This window comes from Stylophora pistillata, chromosome 7, assembly GCF_964205215.1.
Source record: "Stylophora pistillata chromosome 7, jaStyPist1.2, whole genome shotgun sequence".
NCBI lineage: Eukaryota > Metazoa > Cnidaria > Anthozoa > Scleractinia > Pocilloporidae > Stylophora > Stylophora pistillata.
In genome coordinates this window covers 2,609,830-2,632,656 of record NC_142525.1, presented here as the reverse complement: position 1 = coordinate 2,632,656, position 22,827 = coordinate 2,609,830, and the positions used below count along the sequence as shown (strand labels likewise).

Sequence of the window (22,827 nt, the reverse complement as noted above, 5' to 3'; positions counted from 1 at the left end):
CTCACCCCCTCTCTCTACCCCTCGTCCCCCCTCCCTACAGTATTTTCATAAAAGTGCATCTAAAAACGAAAAAATAAGCGAACCACTACCGACCAATATGAAAATACCATGGGCTCAAATTGAAATTCAAATCTTAAAATTTCCAAACCACACTTTTTTATTTAATCATTTTGGCTGAGACTCATGGCTTTAGTCAGGAAAGTGATTCTTCCAACAAAGTTTTAATTACAAATTTGCTTGATAAAAACTTACGGAGGATAAAAAATGGTACTGGCAAGCTATTTCAGTCAGGGTTGAACAAAACCCTGATGGATAGTAAGTATCAAGTGAGCACAAAAGCGTCAGAAATTATGTCTCGCGGCAATTTTGTAGGGGTCAGTTGCGACTCGGAACTGAAACATCTTAGACATGAAAAAAACCAAAAGATATTTTAGCGTGAAGGAAATCACAAAATATCGGTTCAGTAAGATAGAAAAAAAATGACTAAATACGAAAAATAAACCAAGAAGGGAAGGGGAAGGATTGGTTGGGGATGGAGCCTGGGATATAGTCAAGGATTGTTTCAAATTACAGTTTTAGCCCTCTATGATGGTGCATGTTAATGCAACCAAAAAATGTTATTTCAATAAGATAGATAAACAAAAAAATATAAAGTATAAACCATGCAGGAAACGGAATGGTTAGGGATAAAGAGGATGAACACGGATTATAAAAATTGTACTTAAAATATTCAGGTGCACAAATCGCGAAGAAACTCCTGGTGAAAAAAATTGTAGTGGACTGCAACTTAAGCAAAACGTAGAGTCTCAGCTCTTGATTTCTTGGCTGGTGAATAAAACTTTACAGAAAGAAAGTGATCTTTGTAAGATGAAAATATTAACGAGTCTATAACTGGCAAAGAACATAGGACGTCATAATCAAGAGAGTGGCCGTCATTTTTTATAGGTCACTGAATCAATAGATATTTCATTTTAAGGTCTCTAAAAGATGGAGTCTTCCTGGAATAACAATAAAAATCTGCAAACAGGCCATTGCATCCAGATGTATTTCATTTAACGGCCTCTAAAGAATGGACTCTTCTTTGACCTTTCTTGCATCGCAAATATTGACATATGAGAAGTCAGCAAAGGACTGAAGGTTCATATAACCCTGTAACGAAAATAAACAACACGGTTTTTTTCAGAGAGGATAAAATTGGAAAGGCAATGGAAAGCGAGAGAGTATTATCTTAATGGGAATCGTAGCCATCTTTGATTGTGAGAGTCGTCCACCTGTGCAAAAGTCATGTTGGTAGGATAATGATACGTTTTGTTATCAATGCAAACTCTAATACAAATCCACCAAATTCGTAATTTATCGTGTTACTGACAACTAAGTACAACATCCAACGGTTGGAATATTTTGGAAGGTAAGTGGCATATTTTGAGCCTTCTTATGTTAAAAAATTAATTTACTATGGTAAATGATTCATTATCCTTTCCCACTCTCTCCTCTCATAATGTTCTCGGCCATGCTGCCTCTAAATTGTTTACTGCCAACTGAAGTTTACCGTCTTTCTCTAATTATGCAAGATATTAAATTAATTATGCAAGTTATTAAATTAATTATGCAAGTTATTAAATTATGCAAGTTATTTCTTTCTCTAATTATGCAAGTTTCGCGCCTGAATTATTCCAGTCATCACGACTGAACGTTCTAGTTTTGTTTACGACAAAATTTTATTCAATACCGTTTGTTCTTTTTCAATTTTCTCTAAGGCCTCTTGCAAATTCCCAAATGTTGGTCGCTTTTTAGGATCTTCGTTCCAACAAGAAAACATGACTGAATTTCTGAAACACGAAAACGCGGAAGGTCTGTACATAAGTATTACATAATGAATACCATGCTACCGGTTATAGAATTCCTGAGCAACTGCAACTTCCGTTAAGAGTAACACAACAAATAAGAATTCCGCTCATGCTTTTGGTACATGCATGCAGGCTCCCAAATTTCGGTAGCGTAAAAAAGAAGATTTTTCAAGGCAATAAAGAGAATAATTCGGCAAATTTCAATGCGTTTCTCATGGTACCTATTCAACAAATGGTAAACACCACGGCGTAAATTATTGAGTTATGGATGCACGCCAGAGGTCTCTAAGCACGAAAACAGCGTAAGAGTAGCGCAAGCGACTCTAGCTTCTTAGGTGCTTAGCAAACCTCCCCCATAACACAATAGTGCACACTGTGGTGTTTACCATCTGTTTTATACCATGACATTGATACATTGTAGCAAAATAATTCCCTCCTGTTCAACACTGAAATCTAACGTGACCAGGAAAAACAAGCCCGTGGAAACTAGTCTTCGTATTTGCTCACTTTAGCAGCGTACACCTATGGGCAAATGGTGGACACTGAATTGATCAATCATAGTGCGCGCTTTTATGTTATAAAACGGTCTCTTAGAACCTGCCCTTTATCCGATAGTCTAAAATTCTTAATAAGCTTTTCAAAATCAACCGACAGGAAGGAAATTAAGTCTGAACAATCTAGGAAAGTAATACTTTTCAAATCTTGCAATGAGTATGGATTATATTTGTACTTACAGTTCCTTATCCAGATGTTTTGGGCGCCGCATTCTAAATCCTTTCTCTAGTAACCTTGAGATGTCGCGTGCCTGAATTCCCGGATAGGGCTCGCCACCTTAACGAAAGCACAAACAAGCAATCAGTAATGTAAGACCAATTTGGTTTCTAACAAAAATGACATTGCTTTCATGCCAGAACTAGAAAGACAAAGTTATGATAACTTTTTGTTACCAATTAATAACTGGTTGAATGTCAATTAGACCATATATTTTTTAATTCTCTTTCTCCTGTAAACAGGGCACTCATTGATATGTGGGATGCGACTGTTTTTCTGTTTTGCATGTGAAACAAATATTCGAATTCCACGACACCACCTTCTAGCGTCATTATAGAACCTCTAGTTCTTTTCAATGCTGCAAAAATTGTGATATACCAGTAGCCACATGTAATCTTTCATCGTCTATTTTTACCTATAAAACAAATCGATTGATTGGATAGAGCGCTCGACTGTTGTGCGGGAGGTCGAGGTATCGAGCCCCGGCCGGACCAACACTCAAGGTCTTAAAATAATTGAGAAGAATATGCTACCTTTCTATAACATCAAGAAATTGTTAGATATTCTAGTCTTCTCGGATAGGGACGAATAAATGGAGATCCCATCTCCTGCAGGGTTAGGGGTAGGAGACGATAATTTCCCACGCACGAGATTACTCTGTGATGGATGTCCTCCCCGGGGGTGGGATGGGTGGGGTTGGTTTAGGTGGGTGAACCTAGTAGGGGACTACGTGTCCTATTGTTCTCTCGCCTGTACACTATGCGAATCTATAAAAACAAAAACAAAAACAAAACAAAACAAATAAATAGAGGCAACAGCTGCTGCTTATCCATAAAGATGACAAGGGGGATCTTCTCACATGAAACGCCATTGATAATTTCCCAATATCTGTTTGTCACTTCCCGAATACTGAACCGTATTATATTACAAGCTGCCTTTTTTTTCTGTGAGCCTTCTCACCTAAAGTGAAAATTTCATACAAGACGATTCCATAACTCCACCTGAGGAAAGACGAATCCAATGAGTAACAGAACCACCAAACCAAATACGGACCTTTATGGCACGTAAAATGAATCTTGATATCAATAAGAGCTAAGACATACTCGAACAGAAGCAACAACACCTCACAGGTATTTTATTTTACACCATCACACCATTTGCATTATGCAATATTGCGCCGGGCCATATTATGCATCTGTAGCTTACTTTCAACCATGCGATCAATGGCCCCGGCTATTTGGTTATTAACATAAACGGAAAGAATTTTTTACTTAAAAACGAGTGGGTCTCTCACATTATTGGTTTGATGGCATTACGTGTTATTTATCTCTTACGCAGACGTCGTTGTCCTCTACATAAATTTTGAGCGTGTATTATCTGGCATTATAGTGAGTCGATGTCGTAATCTTGATACGTGCTTAATTAGAACAAAGCTTGAGATTACTAAATATAAAATTAAAACTCACACGTCGCTCTGAGTGGTGTAGATGCCATACGAAAGAGCCTCATAAGCTGTCCACTTCGCAGGTATCCGCCCCTAATGTGAAGAAGACACAGGAATTTGATTTCACTTAAACTAAGAATACCTGTTTGAGAAATCAGGTCTTTCTAGCCCAATGTCCCGCACTAAGGCCAACGTGCGAGATGATAGGACACTTATACACTCGTTCGTACTGTCATCGCACTAGAATCAACCGATTGGATTTTTATCGATTACCCCTGCTCTCATCGTGTAAATGTCACTCCCTTGCACATCTCTGGCCATTCCAAAATCCGTGATTTTGCAAACATTACCATTTGCAACCAGAACATTGCGGGCAGCTAAATCACGATGAACAACCTAAAGAATGAAACAAAAATGTATTTTGTTGTCAAATATTGCATCATTTGACCCCTCTTCCAAGCACTGTTAGACGCTGATCTTTTAAGATTAAGGAATTTTCCTGTTGACTGAAAAACCCGGTTATGGTTCAAAATTAACCAGCTCTGTTTCTACCCAGCTGACCAGATGTCACTCCTTCTACTTTACTGATCCTTACAATGTGCACCAGGGAGGGGAGGCAGCGAATTCAAATGGTAAGAGCATCACGCTCAAGGGTGTCTGGCTCGAATCCTTTTCTGAATACCAGATGGATTTGTTTCCCGATAGTCCAGGGTTCAGCTCCGCGATCAAGATTGTTTACAACCAACTAGTCTGCCAGTTGAGGTTTTTCATTATGTTTGTTTCATTAATGTGGGCCAGGAGTTTATCATTGTGTCTACTACTGTCAAATGTTACCCTTTATAAATAGGGCCTATTGTTATCATTATTGTTATCATCGTCATCACAGGATGCCTGTTATCACTGGGTCAAGTATATGACTCAGATCAACTTAGAGTTTTCTGTGAAAAAAGTAATGAAGCATCTTCCCGAAATGTAAAGGCTCATTTTTCATCAACGTTATTTTTCACCTTATTTCCGCTGAGGAAGTTCATTCCGCTCGCAATTTGCCACGCAAACATCATCAGTTTCTTGGCGGTGACCCTAGTCAGTTTTCTACAGGTGTTGTAATACGTGTCAGGTAGACCTCGACTCTTGAGAAGATAGCCCAGCAAATCGCCATGAGAGGCGAACTCCACAATCACCAAAGGATTAGCTATTGTATCAGATAAATTTACATCAAAGGTTAAAGAAAAATGCTGGGCATCACGGGGTCATAAACCATTATAGGTTTATGGAGATTTGCATATTCCTTTCGGCCATTCAAGAAATGTCTGGAGATGTAAAAGTGCTTAGTCCCTAACGCCATGCAGGGATAATTTGCAAAAAGAGGATGCTCAAAACATGGAATCTAACAAATCGAGAGTAGTTTAGCGTGGTCTATACTCTTGTCGACAACTGTATTCGTCAGTAACTGTACTAGTGTAAACTGTATTGCGTGGTAACAATGTTATAGACTTACGAGGCGCAGCCGAGTGAGTCCGCAACACATTTTTCTACCACAATATTGACATCAAATAAAACGATTCTTTTATTGCATGACACGTTGCATGTCACGTTGATGCGAGTAGCATTATCCGTACTCACTCTTGTCTTCAACAGAAAATTGGCCAATCAGATTGCGGCATTACAGCCAGTCGTGGTGAAAAAAGGCTTCCATGGGGCTCGTCTAGGTTCGAACCCTTGCTTTCCAAATACCAGGTTTTAAAAATCTTTACGTTCCCGGTGCATGTAGTTTACGGGGTAAAAATAAAGAATTGTTTTGCAAGTTTCTAGCCTGGCTGTTCCGTTGTAAGAACAAAGGTTACAGGGCTATACATATATGTGTATATATACCAGATGTGGTGACGCAGCCCAGAAGCCTCACAACATGTCTATGGTATGGGAGTTTCTTCATGATCGATAGCTCTGACAGAAGGTCTTGTCTGTCAGACTCCAAAGCATCCTCTAAAGAAAGATAGAGACTAAGATTTGTTATTCATGTGCATGTACACTAACAAAGCGCTGATAGATAAACGATTTGACGGTTCTCTATCCCTTAAACATCCTGTTCAGACGGGGAGGGGAGAGAGGGGCAAGGATGGTCTCGTGCCCAGACTTTTCACGGCAATCACAGTAACACGGTAGGATCTCGGTACTAGACTCCTAAAGAGACTAAACTCCCAAATTTAGACGTTTCGTAAATTTTGAGTGGCAACATTATCAAATTTTCCCGTTATTTTGTTATATCTTTGTGGAGTCTGTATGGCAACCGATCTAGAAACTCACAGTATCTCAGTTTTACTGGGTTAGGTCGGCCTGTATGAGTAAGTATCCGACTTTCGATCATGATTTATGGACTCCTCCGTCCCTCCCACTCAGACAATAAGTACACAATATCTCCCAGGAATGCTAGCGTTATGAACTCGCTAACCTTTTAGCATCTTCACTGCCACTACTGTCCAATTAGCTTTCCCAGCAATCTGAAAAGCCAGTCCCTTAGCAACTTGTCCAAATGCTCCTTGGCCAAATACTTCACGAATTTGAAGTCTTACTTTTGGGAACTCCCACTGGATCGAACGGGGGGCCCGCGGTAACAAAGCAGGGGGGTGGGTGTCAACTTGCTCCTCTTGTTCAGCTCTTGTATCCTAATTTTCAAAATAATTAAGTTAGCAAAAAGGGAAACAATTGAGAAGTCTTCTGGACGCTTCATCTGGTCTATACAGAATTCATCTTTTGTTTCCACAGCAGAACCTGCGTTAAGCGGTCACCCACGGGAGCACGTTGGCCGCTTTGATACCGGTTCCTGAGGCAAGGGGTTTTAAACGACACACAACGCCACTTTATGCAATAATTGACCACTTGATGTACAGAATCTCGCTCGAAAATACTACTTACTTTGACTTTGGGAGAGAAACATAGATTGAAAATCACTTGAAAGGTTTTGAGTTGTCTAGCTTTCAGTGACCGTTCATTACAGGTGGAAAACGATAAAAAAAAAACACAAAACAGGCCGTTAGGACTTAGTAAAGGGCAACCCGGACTGCCTAATTGAGGTGGAAATTACACTAATTAAGGGGGGGGGGGGATAAACTCGGGTTTTTGACATACAGGGTGACCGTTGAATACAGATTTGACCGTATCTACATTCTTCTCTTTTTTTAAGATTTTTTTAATAATCTGGTACACTGTGTCGCGCATTCAAATTTGACAATTTTCTCTTATGTCTAACTAACGTTACACTGGCCCAAAAAAACATCATAATCTCGTGATTAATATTACAAACTGTATCTACAGCTTCCAACCTCAACTGCCTCCTGTATATGCATCAGCCTGGGCACATCCGTCAATTCATCTTCTGTACGCTTGAAATTAATAACGCAGTGGTGACGCTGACAACTTGACATATTCAATCAATATTTAAAAAAAAGAACGAAAGAAGCATCGATTTAAGCGATCATTTGATCAAAATTATGGCAGATCTACAAGGTTATCATTTGGTTATTTTCAACCAGCAGTAAGTGATAAACATTGAGCAATATTAATAGCAGTAACTAGTCTGTAATTATAAGAATCCTCAGAGAAAGCCGTATATACAGTAGAGGTTATTCTTCTGAAAAGCTGGCAAGATAAAGGATGAAAATATGGGTTCTCCAGTTTAGCGTAGAAGCTTCTTAGATCTCAGCCTGCAAAATCTCAGCTTTTCTGAGCAAACATTCTGACTGAATAAATAAAACAGAAGTGTCTACAAGCTATTCAGTTAAAAATGATTGGAAAGCTATATAGAAGGTTTCCACAGTCAAATCCACAAAATGTAACAATACTGACGTTGCCAGCGTTTCTAATTAGTACACCTTGACTTAGTATGTGAAGTACCAAACGTAAAACTACACGTTACGTTCTACCTCTGAACTGTCGTGACTGACTTAAAGAGTCTTTATCAAATACTGCGACACTCTTGAACAGTCTTACCTCTGGTTGACTCCTTGATCTGAGATAATCATTGCACCAACAACAGCCAACCAAATAAAAAGGATGGAAAGAGGAAGACAAAGGCCATAAGAAGAGAAACAAACAGTTATTGATTTTTAAAACCAAAGGTATCAGTCTCTAATTAAGAAAACATGACCAACTGCAACCGTATCGGTCTCAAAACTACAGTTCTTTAAACCGCCCCCCCCCCCCCCCACCAAAAAAAAAAACAAACAGAAACAAGGACTGATACTATTTAGACAAAATACTACACTGCCTGAAAGCTAGCCCTCCTTCTGAAATAGTGATGAAACAGAATTAAAGTTTTGTACAGTGACAAATAGATTAGATGATTGATAGCAAAACAAATAGATGCAACTGAAACTTGAAATTACAAATAAGATCTTGCTGGCAACATAATTGCTCGTATTGTATCGTTATCACAACCCTGATTTAGGCAATGATGGAAATAAAAAGCAAATCTAAAGAAATACTAGAATTACAGTAAATTTACCTTTTTCATATTCTATTTTTTTTATTTTCCTGCAGAGCCCAACAATGATTACTGAAAGGGCGGCAATTGCAATTGCGGAGGAAATCGCAAAAATCATCAAGGTGGCAAAATGGTCTGTTTTTTTGGAACGAGAAAGATCACCTTCGTCTGACCGCTTTGGACTCACTGTCGTGGCTAAAAAGAAAAATATAAAACAAATTGTAATTTACAGCTTGTCACGATCCTGTGATCTGATTCATGTGTCACGTGATCTGATCACTTTTTCTAGGGAAGACATGTGACTTTCACTGACAATACTTGCAGTCTCTCCACCCAGAGGTAACAGTTGTCACTTTGAGAAGTTCAACATGACCTTTTACTACAAACGGCAAACTTGATAGTTTTATAAAGAGTTCATTTGTCCAACCTTCGGTCGAAAAACGGGCGACATTAGTCTTATCTTCATCCAGTGTTGAAGAAGTTCGCGTGTTTGTCGACAGCATAATAGCTAAAAAAGAAACAAGTGAAAAAATAAAACCTGACTATTAAAAAGTGAACAAAGACGCAAGCAAAGTAAGATCCTGAAAGGCACAATTTTACCGCGGTTATTAAGAAGATTTTTATCTGTTGTGAGATGAGATTATTTGATGTCTCTTGCAACAAAATACAGCGTGTCATCTTTTGACGCAGATTATGTTATAAATTGAAAAAACAGGCGTTACCTTGCGGATTTCTTCCAATATCACAACGTTCCTCCGACGAAGAGGAACCTTCACCGAATTTGTTCCATGCTGACACTGCAACTGTATAACTTTGATTCCATTCAAGATTGAGCTTTAGAGAAAATGTATCTGTGGTGTTAAAGGTTTTGAATATTTTCAAGGTAAGTGAACCATCTGAAGAAAAGTTGATTTTCCAGACATATAAAGTATACATCGTGATCGGGCTTTTACCACTGTATGGCTCCGTCCACTTCAATGAGCAGTTATTTCCATCGATGGTAGGGTTCGATATTGAAGGGGAATCAGGAGGTCCTAAGTGAGAGCAAGAGACAAAAAAATACAAAAAAGTATATGTATAAGGTATTTGTGTCAGGTATTTTAGGGATAAAAAACAATTAACTTTGAAAACTCCTTGATAATCTATTTGCACTTTGCAATTAGGACCAACGGTGAAATTTCGCGAAGAAAGGTTTGGAGAGTCTAAACCATAGTGTTACTCCATTGCAGAACAAAATATTAAGCTTTATCCAAAGTTCTTCTCAAAGGTATATTAAAACAAGAGTGATTCGTAGAACAGGTGGTCAACACTTGACAGAAATATGGCCTAAGTATGACTCTTCCTTGAAAGTTTAAGTGCAATTTCTCTTTCCCCAAAACGTACGTAAAAAAAATTGAAAATAATTTTCGACCCGAGCTATATTGTTCTCGATATCAAACCATAGCTGGAACAGAAAAAAAGGAATTACAAGTTAAGGCGAAAACTAATTTAGGAAACTCAATGTGTACCTTGAGGAAGGGTGGCTCCGATGATCTTGGCTCTCTCTCCGTAACCAACTTCGTTCCTTCCTTGTATCTCAACCATGTATGAGCTGTTTTTCTGCAGATTCTTAATAACCAATGACGTTGTTGGGATACTTGCATATTGCTTCAATGGCTTTTGGGTGATACCATCCAAGACTTGTATTCTGTAGTCCAATACCTCAATGCTGTTGTGTTTAATTGGGGAATACCAAGAAATGTTTAATGAGAGCACTCCTGGCCTGACAGCTTCTACGACCGGTGGAACAGGTATGTCTGTAAAGAAAACCAGTTTTAATCCTGTTTCACAAGAGGAAGATGAGTGGGGAATCACTGTCTGTCTCACTGCCGTTGAATTACTGTCACTTGCCTGTTTTCATTCCATTTTAATTAACCGACCGTCAGACAGAGCAACTTCAAGTTATTGTTTCTCTGCATATAACAGGGATAGTCTGACTAGGAACCAAGCTAAAAGTTTAGGGTCTCGGTTGATAACCGGGATCAGCTCATAGGCAAATAAATACGGTAACTTCCTAACCCGACTTTATGGATTAATGACTGATCGACTAACTGACCGGAAGATGGACTGACTGATCGACTGACGTTTTGATTGAGTGGCCAATGTACTAGATAACTCTCAGACAGAGAGACAGAAAGGTGAACACGTACTCCGTCTTGCTTAGAGGGTGGCTTATGCCTTCTACCACCCTGACTTCCTCTGTATCTGTCTGTCTGTCTGTCTGTCTGTCTGTCTGTCTGCCTGCCTACCTGACTGACCGACTGACCGACTGACCAAGTGACTCATTGAACATATTGGCTTAATTCTTCTTGAAATCACTTATCGGTGTTTACCTGCTACAAGCGTTGTAACGGTAATATTTTCTGACTCTCCATAACCAACGACGTTTCTTGCTTGTAACATGACTATGTATGTCCTGTTTTGCCTCAAATTTTTGAGGTGGAATGAAGTTTCTTTAATTGCGTTTTGACTCTTCATTACACTTCCATTGGCATGCAGTAATGTTATCATGAAGTCCAGTATGTCACTGCCTCCATTTGCAATCGATTTGTTCCAGGTGACGTTTAATTCCAACATGTTCCGCGAAATTTTATGTACCTTAGGAGGGCCTGGTGAATCTGAAATATTCCACCAGTAAACAAGGTTTCATTGAAATCATTCATATCATAGTGAGCAAGATTCAGTTCAGATCCTACTATGCTATTAGGACGCTTACCAAAATTACTGATCAGTCTCATTAAATGTTCTTTTCAAAGGTGAGAGGGTATAAATATCAATTCTCGTTTCAATGAGTCCGCGATGGCCCCTTTAAACAAGCAATACTATTAAATTGTTAAACAATATTGATTTTACAGTAGGTTACTTTCAGCACTTAAGTTTCATCTTATACGCTACAAAAGTAGTTGTCAGTAAAATTAGTCTCGAGATAATTGGGTTTGACAAACACAACACTAGTAACTTTGTTATCTTTTGGGCATCCATTTTTGGTTAGAGTATAAGGAATTGAAGAGATTGCAGGAGCTACGTCCCCTGGGGCCCGTTTCTCGAAAGTCCCGGTAAATTAACGAGCCTGGGGACCCGTTTTTCGAAAGTTCCGGTAACTTAACGGCCCGTAAAGCTGTTCTGTTTTCATTCAAGATAGGGATTTCAAAGTTTTCAAAATGATTCAATAAAACTATCAGCTAAAGAAACAAAAAGGAATGGTATGGGTGCCAGAACCTGCTTTCCTATCCTTTAAATTGTTATTATAAAACGTGGCTTCGGGTCCGTTAAGTTACCGGGACTTTCGAGAAACGGACCCCAGAAGCGATATTTTAGAATCAAATTTAAGAAATAGGGAAGCAGGTTCTGGCTCTCTGACGAGTCCATTTTGTTTCTCTAGCTGACAGTTCTATTGTACAAGTTTCAAAACTTTTTAAACCCTCATCTTGAAAGAAAACAGAACAGCTTTACCGCCCCGACAAGTTGCCTAGACCTTCGACAAACAGGCCCATGAATCAAGACTATTTCAGCGCCGTTGAGTTACATGTTATCTGAGTATACTTTGAACACCAGGATCTGGGCTTTCAGTAATTACTGCTATAGCGCATAGAATGGAAATCATTAAAAACGAAGTAGGTTTTTCTGTACATACAAAGTTGTTCCACGGTGATGTGATACCACGCAGTTTCCTTGAAGTTGGTTGCCTTACACGAATACAAACCGAAGTCACTCACAGTTTTCGGTGTCAGCGTTAGGGTGCTACCGTCATGCGTGGAATGTACTCCTTCCAAGATCTTCCGGCCATCTTTAAACCAAGTGAAGCCCGCCGCAGGATTGGATGTTGAGTACAGGGTGCACCATGCACAATGCAGGGTTGTGTTGTGATTGAGCCATGATTTTATAAAAGGACTCGTTGAAGCTGTTTTGTTGATGCGAGGTCTATCTGAATATTGGTAAGGAGAGTTACTTTTAACGATATCATCGAAAGGAAACCATGCTGGGTTTTATTTCAAGATAATGAATACGCCCAGTAAGCCCAAGATAAGTCCAAATTAATTCTGCTCAAACAAGTATGATTACCACCTAATACTTGCCCGCCAGTAAGGGCTTTTCTGTCGTTCAGTAGTGGCAACAAGTTTGAAAACAACCTCAAAACTAAAAAATGTATAAACGTTCGATATAGTTAGATCGTGAATATTTCTTATTCATATATTGATAAAAAAGTGTTGAGGAAATGACTTCAGTGAAACTTTCAGTCAAGCGAAACACTCCGTTGAAGAAAAGGAATTCCAGAGGTGTCACTTCATTGAAGGCAAAAGTAATTGGAGTATTTTTTACTTTGCGTCCCTTGAAAGTGATAGAAGTGTCCGCTGAAGGAGATGGGAAACTGGACCTAAATAACGAAGGAAGTCAATTTTCAGAGGCTGTCTCTCTTATTTTCACCCGGTCAATTTCGCGTCAAAATAATTTTGCCTGAAACTCTGTCAACAGAAAGATTTTACTTAGGAAACAACTAAACTAGATTCGGTTTGATACGAAATAATTTTCTGCCTGCATTAGGGGCCATAATTATTTCCCCAGTCCGTAGGGACCGTCGCAACGTCTCGAAAATTGAAAAATAGTCATGTTTTTTAGCATTGTAAATATTTGATTCGCATAGTTAAGCCACGAAATTTATATTAGATTGCTTAACAACATGTACGAGCATTTGCTAACAATGTTAGAATTTCCCTCCAGTACATTTGAAAAGGCGAACTTTAGCATATTCTGACCACTATAAATTGCCCGCGGCCTATGGCCGTAAGTAACCTTGATTTAGACGTTAAGTTTCAGGATGTGAGAGCTGATTGACAACTCTATCCTACACAGCTGCTAAGTTTAGACCTTTACAGACAAACACATGCAAAAACCTCTGTACGTTTCGACTTTTAAAAAGTTATTCGCCCACACCGAAATCGAACCCCTAGAGCAGATCTCGTCATAAATACAGCAGTACCTTCGACGCAACTTGGCAAATGCTCGTACATGTTGTTAAGCAATCTGAAATAAATTTTGTGGCTTAGCTATGCGAATCAAATATTTTACAATGCTACAAAACATGACTATTTTTCAATTTCGAGACGTTGCAGCGGTCCTTACGGACTGGGGAAATAAATATGGCCCCTAATGCAGTCAGAAAATTATTTCGAATCAAAACAAATCTGATTTAGTTCTTTCCTAAGTAAAGTCTTTCTGTTGACAGAGTTTCAGGCAAAATTATTTTCGACGCGCAATTGACCGGGTGGAAATAAATATACTTACATCGTTCAACTCCCATTTTATCATGATGAAAAACGAGTTCAATTTGGTTTTCTAGACCTTGCACTGCAAATAAAGATGCCTGCACCTCTAAGTCACACATTGGGAGTCTGTAAAGTTTTAATTGGTCTTCCTGCTTCAGTACTTTATCATCATCGTTGTATCTAGTGCGAGGTACGTGGACATAAGGTAGAACTGAAAGAAAATTTGATACATACTTCATTTAAAGCAAAAAATGATGTGTCACTCAAAAGGTTTTAAGAAGTTTCACATCACGTTTCAGCTTACATGAATGAAGAGCGAGAAGCTAGCAGAAAAATGTTAGGAATCCGTAGCCATGTCGATTATCAATCTTAATGACCGCTTGTGACGATAATCAGCGAATCGAGTTCGAGAAAAGAACCTTCGAAGTTATGCAAATCTGCATGCGCAATTAATTAGGCCTGGGTTAGAAGACAACATGTCAATCCGGCTTATCCTGGATTCTTGAACGAAACGAAAAACTTACAATTAACTGTGACATCACAGGCGGCCCAACCTCTCTTTGAGAAACACACAAGGAACACAATTTGCATATCGATTTATAAGGATTTGTTTGGGATTTTCTACAAGATAGCCATAGAGATAGTTAAAAGTAAAATAAATCGGTAAAATAAATAATTTAAAATAAATCGGTAAAATAACGACACCAGGAGCAAGCAATACAGGTATGGAATAAGGTAAGCCATTTTTATTTAATATTTTCACTTTTAACTATCTCTATGGCTATCTTGTAGAAAATCCCATACAAATCCTTATAAATCGATGTGCAAATTGTGTTCCTTGTGTGGTCCTCAAAGAGAGCTTGGGCTGCCTGTGGTGACATAGTCTTTAATTTCCTTGGTTTTAAGAATTGTCGCGCGGATTCATTCGATCAGAGGAGAGCTATTTAGAGCTATTTTTGTGTCTCAAATTTATAACTTCTGTTACAAGGATCGGAATTGTCTGGAAAGTTCGCGAAAGTCAATGTCACGCAATATGTTGTTTCAAGAATTTTCTAGAACTGTGACTCATCATTATAAATAGCTACTTTTGGAAACTTCTAGACTCTCTTCGGATGCTTATATAAGAGGCTCGCTAGTCAGGTTGTTGTTGTGATTTGGGACTTCGTTCCCTGTTTGTGATCTTTAAGTGATATTGTGTGACAAGTGACAAGTGAAGGGATTTTCCCGTTCGGATGATATGAGACTGACATTCTGCTGTCAAGTCCAGAGTTGTTTACCGTGGAGTGCGATACTTCGAAGGAAGTCTTCAGGAGATTTCGCCGAAGAGAAGGACAGTACTTTGCTTGTGGTCAGATAAGCTTAGATAAGTACATAGTTAATTTTAGTTGGATTGTTCCAAGAGTAGTCGCTAGCTCGTGTTAAGTTACCTCCCATTGTTTACAGTTAAATAAATTGTGTTTCGTGGAAATAGCGAGGTTATTATCTTTCTGCCGGTAATCAGTTACCGTAACACTTCTAACCTTTATTCTGTTGAACATCACAATACTATTCATGTACTGTACTTCAAGTTTTTTCCTGAGTTGTCCGGCGGTTTTATTCTCGGGAAACCAAGCCTCTAATTTTCGTGAAAAGTGGTTGCCTGAACCCAATTTTTTTAGTACATTCCTTTTTTTTCTGTATGTGTCCTTGTCATGAATTTCTCTTTTAGTAATAGTAATAGTAAATGGTAATAAAAGTTTAATGTCTTTACGTGGGGCATGGTTACCCATATTGCCCAAGCCAGAGGCTCATGCATGAAACGCAAGACAACAACCCACCCATACCACCGCAGGGGAGGACATCCATCACACAGTAATCTCGTGAGTGGGAAATTAACGTCTCCTACCCCTAACCCTGCAGGAGACGGGACCTCTATTTAAACCTCCCTATCCAAGAAGAATAGAATATCTAAACCATTTCTTGATGTTATAGAAAGGCAGCATATATTCTTCTCAATTATTTTAAGACCTTGAGTGTTGGTCCGGCCGGGGCTCGAACCCTCGACCTCCCGCACATCAGTCCAGCGCTCTATCCATTGAGCTAACCGAGAGGCGGTTTTTGCAGCTTTTGCCAAGTCACGGTTTTTGTCTATCCTTTCGATGTATAGTAGTCTACAGTGATCTACGGACCAACAGACGGTTAACAGAGCCAGGAAATTGAACAACTTACTCTTGAAGCAGAAGCTTACCGATATGTAATGGCAAACTCAATAATGTCTAGATCACACACAAACAGCAATAATGGAAATTTTTAACATCCAGAACCTGTTGTTCTTACATTTTCTTCTTTTTCAGCCTTTGGCCAAAAATCACTAGCGTGAAAACCGAATGAAACAGAAACAGAAATTATGACAAGGTCATTTCTTATTTTTCAGCCTTTCAAAAAGGAATAATGAGAAATTCTTTTCTGTCACCTAGGAGTTGTTGTTGTTATATAATTTCCTTTTAAACCTCTTAAATCATAACATTGTTGTTGTTCATGTTCCAGTTTGTTAATTGTTACAGCTCGATAAACAGATTGAGACTGCCTCAAAGCACAACATGTACTAATAAATTAAACCAACAAATTGCTTGAAACCAAACAAAAAGGGTTAACTAAAAGGGACTATTTCTGTAAATGTTGAGTTAACAATTGTAATTGTTGAGTAGCCAAATAAACTTCAAGTTTCATCGGCAGATTGTAATTGTTTGTGTTCTTATTAGATGCATTACATCTGGGCAGCACTCCTTCACCTATTAGGCACACTAAGTTTTAAGTTCATTACATGTTATTTCAGGCTAGCACATAATGTTAATGTTAAGTTTTGACAGAAATCTTGTGGATCATTATGCAAGCAATTCTCCAACTGTTATGAGACCTGATGCCTAGTTGATTTTCAAAATTACTGCTGTGAACTGAATCTGTAAAGGAAGTAAAGTTTACTTGAAATAAGAACAATTAATTCACTACAACATATTAACACGTTATGTTTCAGTCAAGGTCTGACAGCCATGAGTTGAGTTTAATAAAGAATATAATTGTGGAAGGAAAACTCTTTATTTCACGGTGAACTTCCCTTACGGAACAGTGACTTTTTTCGGGACCCGAGGCACTTTAATAAAGGTACATCGAACCTACTCTTTATAGAACTCTCCTCAAGTATGAAATATACTAATTGAAATACATGTATCTACCATTCATATAAGTGTAAGTACGCAGGAAACCATCCCATGCTTGACAGATGTACGCATTGCGGACCTATTTTTTTCCTATGTGATAGAGAGGTGAGTCATCTATCACTGCTATCTATTCCATGATAGATAATGAATAAAGTGATTGGCATAGGCCTGTCTTGTTTTTGAGTTTTGAACATCCAGTTAATCTTCACTAAAGCAATAAGATAATCTTGATTTCAATACGTGATAGTTGATTTGGCCTTTCATCAGCTAATTATAACCGCCTCCCGGTTAGCTCAATGGATAGAGCGCTGGACTGTAGTGCGGGAGGTCGAGGGTTCGAGCCCCGGCCGGACCAACACTCAAGGTCTTAAAATAATTGAGGAGAATTTGCTACCTTTCTGTAACATCAAGAAATGGTTAGATATTCTAGTCTTCTCGGATAGGGACGAATAAATGGAGGTCCCGTCTCCTGCAGGGTTGGGGCAGGAGACGTTAATTTCCCATACACGAGATTACTGTGTGATGGATGTCCTCCCCTGGGGTGGGATGGGTGGGTTAGGACAGCAGGTCCACATCAGCTATTACAGCTGCCAAATAAATCAACCTGCTTAAACAAATAAATGAACTTCAACTTCAACATCACGCATTGAAATCGGGAGCCCATTATTCGATTATTAACAAACGGTAAAGCTCCTGGATAAGATTCATCATTGACGCATTCAACCACGAAATCAAAAATCTTTCTAAGTTTTGAAGTGTTTGGCTTTTTTTAGTGACATTAGAGCCCTTACGAACCAATGAATCAGATCCGTTTCGAGGGATTTCATGAACACGATTTCAAGAGCTAGCTCGAAGTGGGCTTTGGTTTGACCAAAAGTGCTTAACCACCGATCAAAAGGGAGGTGAAAGTTCATAGATTATAGCTCGTGGACTAAGACAGAGGTGCTGGTTTGACGTTATTTCACTCCCTTATTGATTTACCTTCGACAAACGTGGTCACGCACTTGTAAAAAGGGAGAGGCCTCACATAACAGCTTGTAGGGACGTATCTGCTTAATTGACATTTGGCATTCGAAAATTTGTTGGAGTTTTTTAACATATTCAGATCCCTTGGTTTTGGTTTCAAGGAACTCAGTTAGATTCGCCCACATTTCGAAATGTAAACACTTCTAAGCTTTTCTTCTTTATTGAAATTTCTACTCCAAAAATTAAGTCTGGGTGCTGGGGATGATAGACGGGGAAACTTATTTCGCGTTCGCCTCCCATTTTCCTGGTGGTGTTAATGTTATGAATTTCTTGACAGTGTTACCGCAATTATCCACTTTCCCCCAAATGAAAGACATAGAAGTTTTCAGGTCGCCCATATCACCAAAGGTAAACGCCCAACGAAAAATGACGTCAGAACCCAGACTTGTCGATAATAAGGGTGGGGGTTTCTTTGTAAACAACTCCTGTAAAATCACAAATAATGAAAGACAGTCACAACACCTATATGACCGCCAAATTTCGAGCTGTCTTGGGTTAAGATAACACTTTTCACTAAACCATTAATTTCGGCACGAGCGGATGAAATAATGGACAATCTTCTCAAGTGCCGCTCTGCTCTACCACCCTAGAAACTTAACAACAGCTCAAGAATTCACTGATGTTGCCGATCCGAAGAACTTCGCACTTGCTTATTGTTAACACCCGTTTGTAACGAGAGAAGGGTTAAGAAATGGGGCTGAGGATGAAATAACGCTCCTCTATCACTTTTATCCATTTTCGACGTGAAATTCTGAAGCTATCCGTGGCCGGTTCGTTGAGCCTGATCTACATTTTCTAAAGAGTTCCTTTTATCGCTTCATGTAAAGTAATTTCTTGCTTTCTTTTCTTTTCGCCTTTTTTTAGGTTTTTGTCTGTCTGCTTGGCAACTATATTCTTGGGCCTAGTTCTTTTCTCTTTATCACCAGCAGCTTTTTGCTTAAATGGGATTGACAGACTGCTGGTTGCATCAACGTGTCACATAAAGGTCACGCACTGAGAGAATCGTTTTATTTGAGCAAAAAAAAAAAAAAAGAGATTATTTTGCCAATGAGGTCTGTACAAGCCACTCAGTATATTCGATTCGACATCAAACGCCTAATAAGTATTGTATTTCGAAAGGTCCAAACTGCTTTGATGGGGGTATCTCAAAAGTTGACAAACGCTGAATTGCCCACACCCAGATAATCCATTTGATATTTGTATAACTTTTGCAAAATTGAACTTCAAATGATTCCGCAGGATTTCCTTTTGTCTCGAACGTTATCAGATTACGATGTTTCCACCCGATGCTTAATTAATCTTACAATACAAGTGCCACTTAAAATCGGCAGTGTCGAGGAATATTAGTTGCGAAGTAATTCATTAATTAAATGTACTTGTAAATATTAAGTATATCACTAAATTGTAATTAATTTCGTTACAGATGTCATAATAATGTAAACAAAATCCGTAGTTGATTTACTCTAAGAAAGATTTTGTAATTGCACGCGTTTATTCCGTCTAATAAAGAAGGGGAAATGTGCCTTATGTATTACAAAATTTTGGAATGAGATTGCACTGTACTCGTGATTATGGGAAAAAAATTCTAGCTAGTAGTTACGCAAGGCGAACTGTGTATACTGTAGAAAATTGTAGTCTAAAACAGATGTTTAAGATCGTTCAAGATTGTCAGATTGGTAGATTGTTATAGATTGTTAGATCGTTTTGAGCTGTTGTAACGAGAAATTGTTAGAACGTCGGCGGAGTTCGTCGAAAAATAAATCGGTTTAAAAAGAGGATTGTATACAGTCCTGCGGAGTCAGTGGAGATTCCGAGACAGGCAGGAAGAGATTGTATGGTTTTTTTTTTCCTTCTTTTGTTTTACTTTGTTTTGGTTTGTTTTTTTTGTTTTGTTTTGTTTTTGTTTCGGTAAAAGCCTCAAAGGGACCAGCCAGCATTATCACGACAAACTGATGACACGCTCTCGCAAAGATAAACCCACTTTCACCAGACGTAATGGGCTCCTGCTATCGCCGATTTCAATATCTGGGAAAGCTCTCATCAAAATTTTCACAAACTCATTGACACAATGCAAACGAGCGAAAAAAAAAAAAAACAACGACGTTTTTGCTAAAGGGGGTCAGTAAGCCATCAAGTCCATTAGATTCGACAAATAAACGCCGGATGTGCAAAGTATCATATTTGAAAGGGTTCAAACTGCTTTGATGAGGGTATCTCGCAAGTTGACAAACGTTGAATTACCCGCACCCAGATGATCCGTTCGATATTTGTTTAGCTGTTGCAAAATCGAACTTCAAACGATTCTGCAGGATTTCCCATTGTCAATTACTCTGTTACCGTTCGTTTTCCTTTAAATATACACCTACAGTTGAAGCAAATCGAACCTTTGATCAAAAAGAACAGGAAGTCGCCTGATGATAGAAAGTGAAAGCAAATAGGTGTGGCAGCTTGAATAATTCATAGTCGCTTAATCATGCTTGGAAGAAAACCATAATTTGTCTGTTACTCCGAATTTTGTTTTGTCTCTCTGCCGATAGCTTTTCCTAAAGATTATCTTTTAATCACTTCCAATGTTCTGAGAATTCAAAACAAAGGACCTACCTAAGTGCTTCTGCAAATATTTAAGTCTGTGTGCCTATTATAGTAATGGTACTTGTTTCAATGATTCTTAGAACCAATTTGCCTTTGTCTCTTTTAGTCCTGCTCGAGCGACTTAGAAACAAAGAAAAGCTTATTTTGAATACGCTCAGTTTGTTCAAAAGACATACCAAAATTGTGTACAGATATGTATTTTCTTCAACTAAACCCTTCGAGTCAGATGGAGACAAGTTTTGCTTGATAGAGCTGATCTTCCAGTACCATCTTGACAAGAGTTTCAGTGAGCCTCGTTACAAACAGTTATGCGTGTTTACATAACAGAGTACATTTGAGCACTAAAGCAATGAATTGTTTTTACCAACCTAAACATTTAACGGAAGCCAGGTGGAGAAACATACAAACCAAGACACAATAGACGATGATATGAAAGACCATCTTGACTTTCTCAGCTTAGATTGCGTTCCTTGGTTGAGTTGTTTGAAATCAGTTTACGAGACATTTGAGGCGGCGCTAAGCATATGTACAAATGGAAGTCAGTCTTGTGCCCATTTCCTCACCGCCTGCATTCCTAAAATTGCCTTGAAGGCGTGTTCAAATTTTCTTAGAAACCTGGATGCGTCAGGCTGTCATCGGTGAGTATTTGGAACAAAGGAAAGAGCATTACAGAGTTGAAATAGCTGATACGGAAATCATAATTAAATACCGCGGCGGAAATTCCGCGCCACGCCTGGCAAGTATAAGCTAACAGTTGCCATATTAGTAAGCATTCCCTTCGCGATCAACGAGCGATGAACATTATATTGTAAAATTTTTTTTCCCTTTTTTTCTCTTTCCTCTATTTAACCCCTTCTCCCCCCCCCCCTGTTCGGGGGAGCATTACATATGGGCTTTGGCATAAAGACCCAGTTACTCCCAATTGAGTTGGTGTGTTATTAACAAGTAATTTGTTGCCCTACACCGAATGCAAATATGAAGTCCAATTTGAATTGCCATTTTTCCGAATTTACTAGCCTCCTCTTCACGTGGAAAACACAAAAGGATTATTACATGTGTGAGAGGCTAGTGAGTCCAGAACAATGGCAACTCAAATTGGTCGCCATATTTGCATTCGGTGTATAGGGTTACGTCATGTGAGGTAAGCGAAACAATCTATAGACAAGCGGGAAATAGGAACCGCGTGTAAATTTTTCCATGCATAGCTTATGACAACAACTGATTTCAAATCTTCTAATGGCACATTATCAGGCAACGATAGATTTGGACTTTGTCTTAGTCTCTTTGCTTTGCAATTAAAATTGTATCTCGTTTATGGCGATCAATAAGTTGGGAATGTATCATCCTTCACACTAAACGTAATTTCCATTTTTAACTGGACGCATACCTGCGTGACCTCGCGCTTCTCTTTAATAAAATCTTTAATTTTTATATCAATCAAATTTGTTTGGTCTTGTCGTCATTTCTTTGGTTTCAAGTGTGCAGATCTTCATAGAAAATGAAATTTAAGTGACACAACTAAAACGGAGATACTGTATATCTAGGCGTCGGGATAAGGTTACAGCATCGAGCTTAAAAAAAGAAATCGGTTTATTACAAGAATGAAAACAAAGCCGTATAACGACTAGCTTTAGTACTACATTTCAACCTTCGTCCTTGATCGAGAAATGCAAAATGCCTTAAACATAGAGACAAAATGCTTGCTTCCAACTTTTACACAGTTGATATAATAATTCAACTTAGAAGATCTGGGAATCGTTGGGCGTATTTAATAACTGAATAAACTAGACGCATAACTGCTTGAACATGAGATTCCTTATAATTATAACTTATGTCGTCAAGAGAGCATAATATTTGCAAACTAGACGCATATCTGCGGGAACTTGGGCTTCCTTTTATAGATGAAATAACCATGCAAATGCTTTGAAGAAATTGCGAGGTATTTCTCTTATTTATTTATTTTACTACAAAGTCACGGGAAGTGCTTCGGCGAAAATTCCCAGAGTGGTAAAATGCAAGGGTGGATGCACTGCCCCTTTAGCTAAAAAATAAATAAATACAAATACAAATAATCAAAGTCAGGCCGGTAATTTCAATCAAGGCCCCCTTCAATTTTTGGCTGGATCTGCCCTTGAAATGACCCTTTAAGATTTTGTCTAGTTTCTGT

At 38.7% G+C, this 22,827-nt stretch overlaps 1 protein-coding gene across 2 annotated transcripts; it reads right to left on the bottom strand.

The window, feature by feature from the left end:
- Positions 1–133: 133 nt before the first annotated feature.
- LOC111329799 (uncharacterized) lies at positions 134–21,198 on the bottom strand. 2 transcript variants are annotated; one of them, XM_088728781.1, is made up of 19 exons: positions 21,029–21,198; positions 13,865–14,056; positions 12,216–12,506; positions 10,915–11,199; positions 10,051–10,338; positions 9,265–9,576; positions 8,970–9,050; positions 8,564–8,737; positions 8,050–8,068; positions 7,383–7,476; positions 6,512–6,725; positions 5,935–6,045; positions 5,070–5,254; positions 4,336–4,458; positions 4,085–4,155; positions 3,579–3,619; positions 2,582–2,678; positions 1,730–1,829; positions 134–1,149 (listed from the first exon to the last, which is right to left on the bottom strand). In XM_088728781.1, exons 1-19 carry the CDS (start codon positions 21,099–21,101, stop codon positions 1,063–1,065), a joined length of 2,838 nt encoding a protein of 945 aa, XP_088584907.1. In that variant the 5' UTR covers positions 21,102–21,198; the 3' UTR covers positions 134–1,062. The 2 variants fall into 2 exon arrangements, with proteins under 2 accessions (XP_088584907.1, XP_088584908.1); XM_088728782.1 differs by lacking the exons at positions 13,865–14,056; positions 21,029–21,198 and having other exon boundaries at positions 12,298–12,398.
- Between the last annotated feature and the right edge of the window lie 1,629 nt (positions 21,199–22,827).

Coding starts and splice junctions, on each gene's coding strand:
- LOC111329799 (XM_088728781.1), bottom strand. CDS start 21,101: ATGGTCTTTCATATCATCGTCTATTGTGTCTTGGTTTGTATGTTTCTC. Junction 8,738..8,969: donor CGCCCGTTTTTCGACCGAAG/GTTGGACAAATG, acceptor TTTTCTTTTTAG/CCACGACAGTGAGTCCAAAG. Junction 6,046..6,511: donor GGCAGTGAAGATGCTAAAAG/GTTAGCGAGTTC, acceptor ATCTTTCTTTAG/AGGATGCTTTGGAGTCTGAC.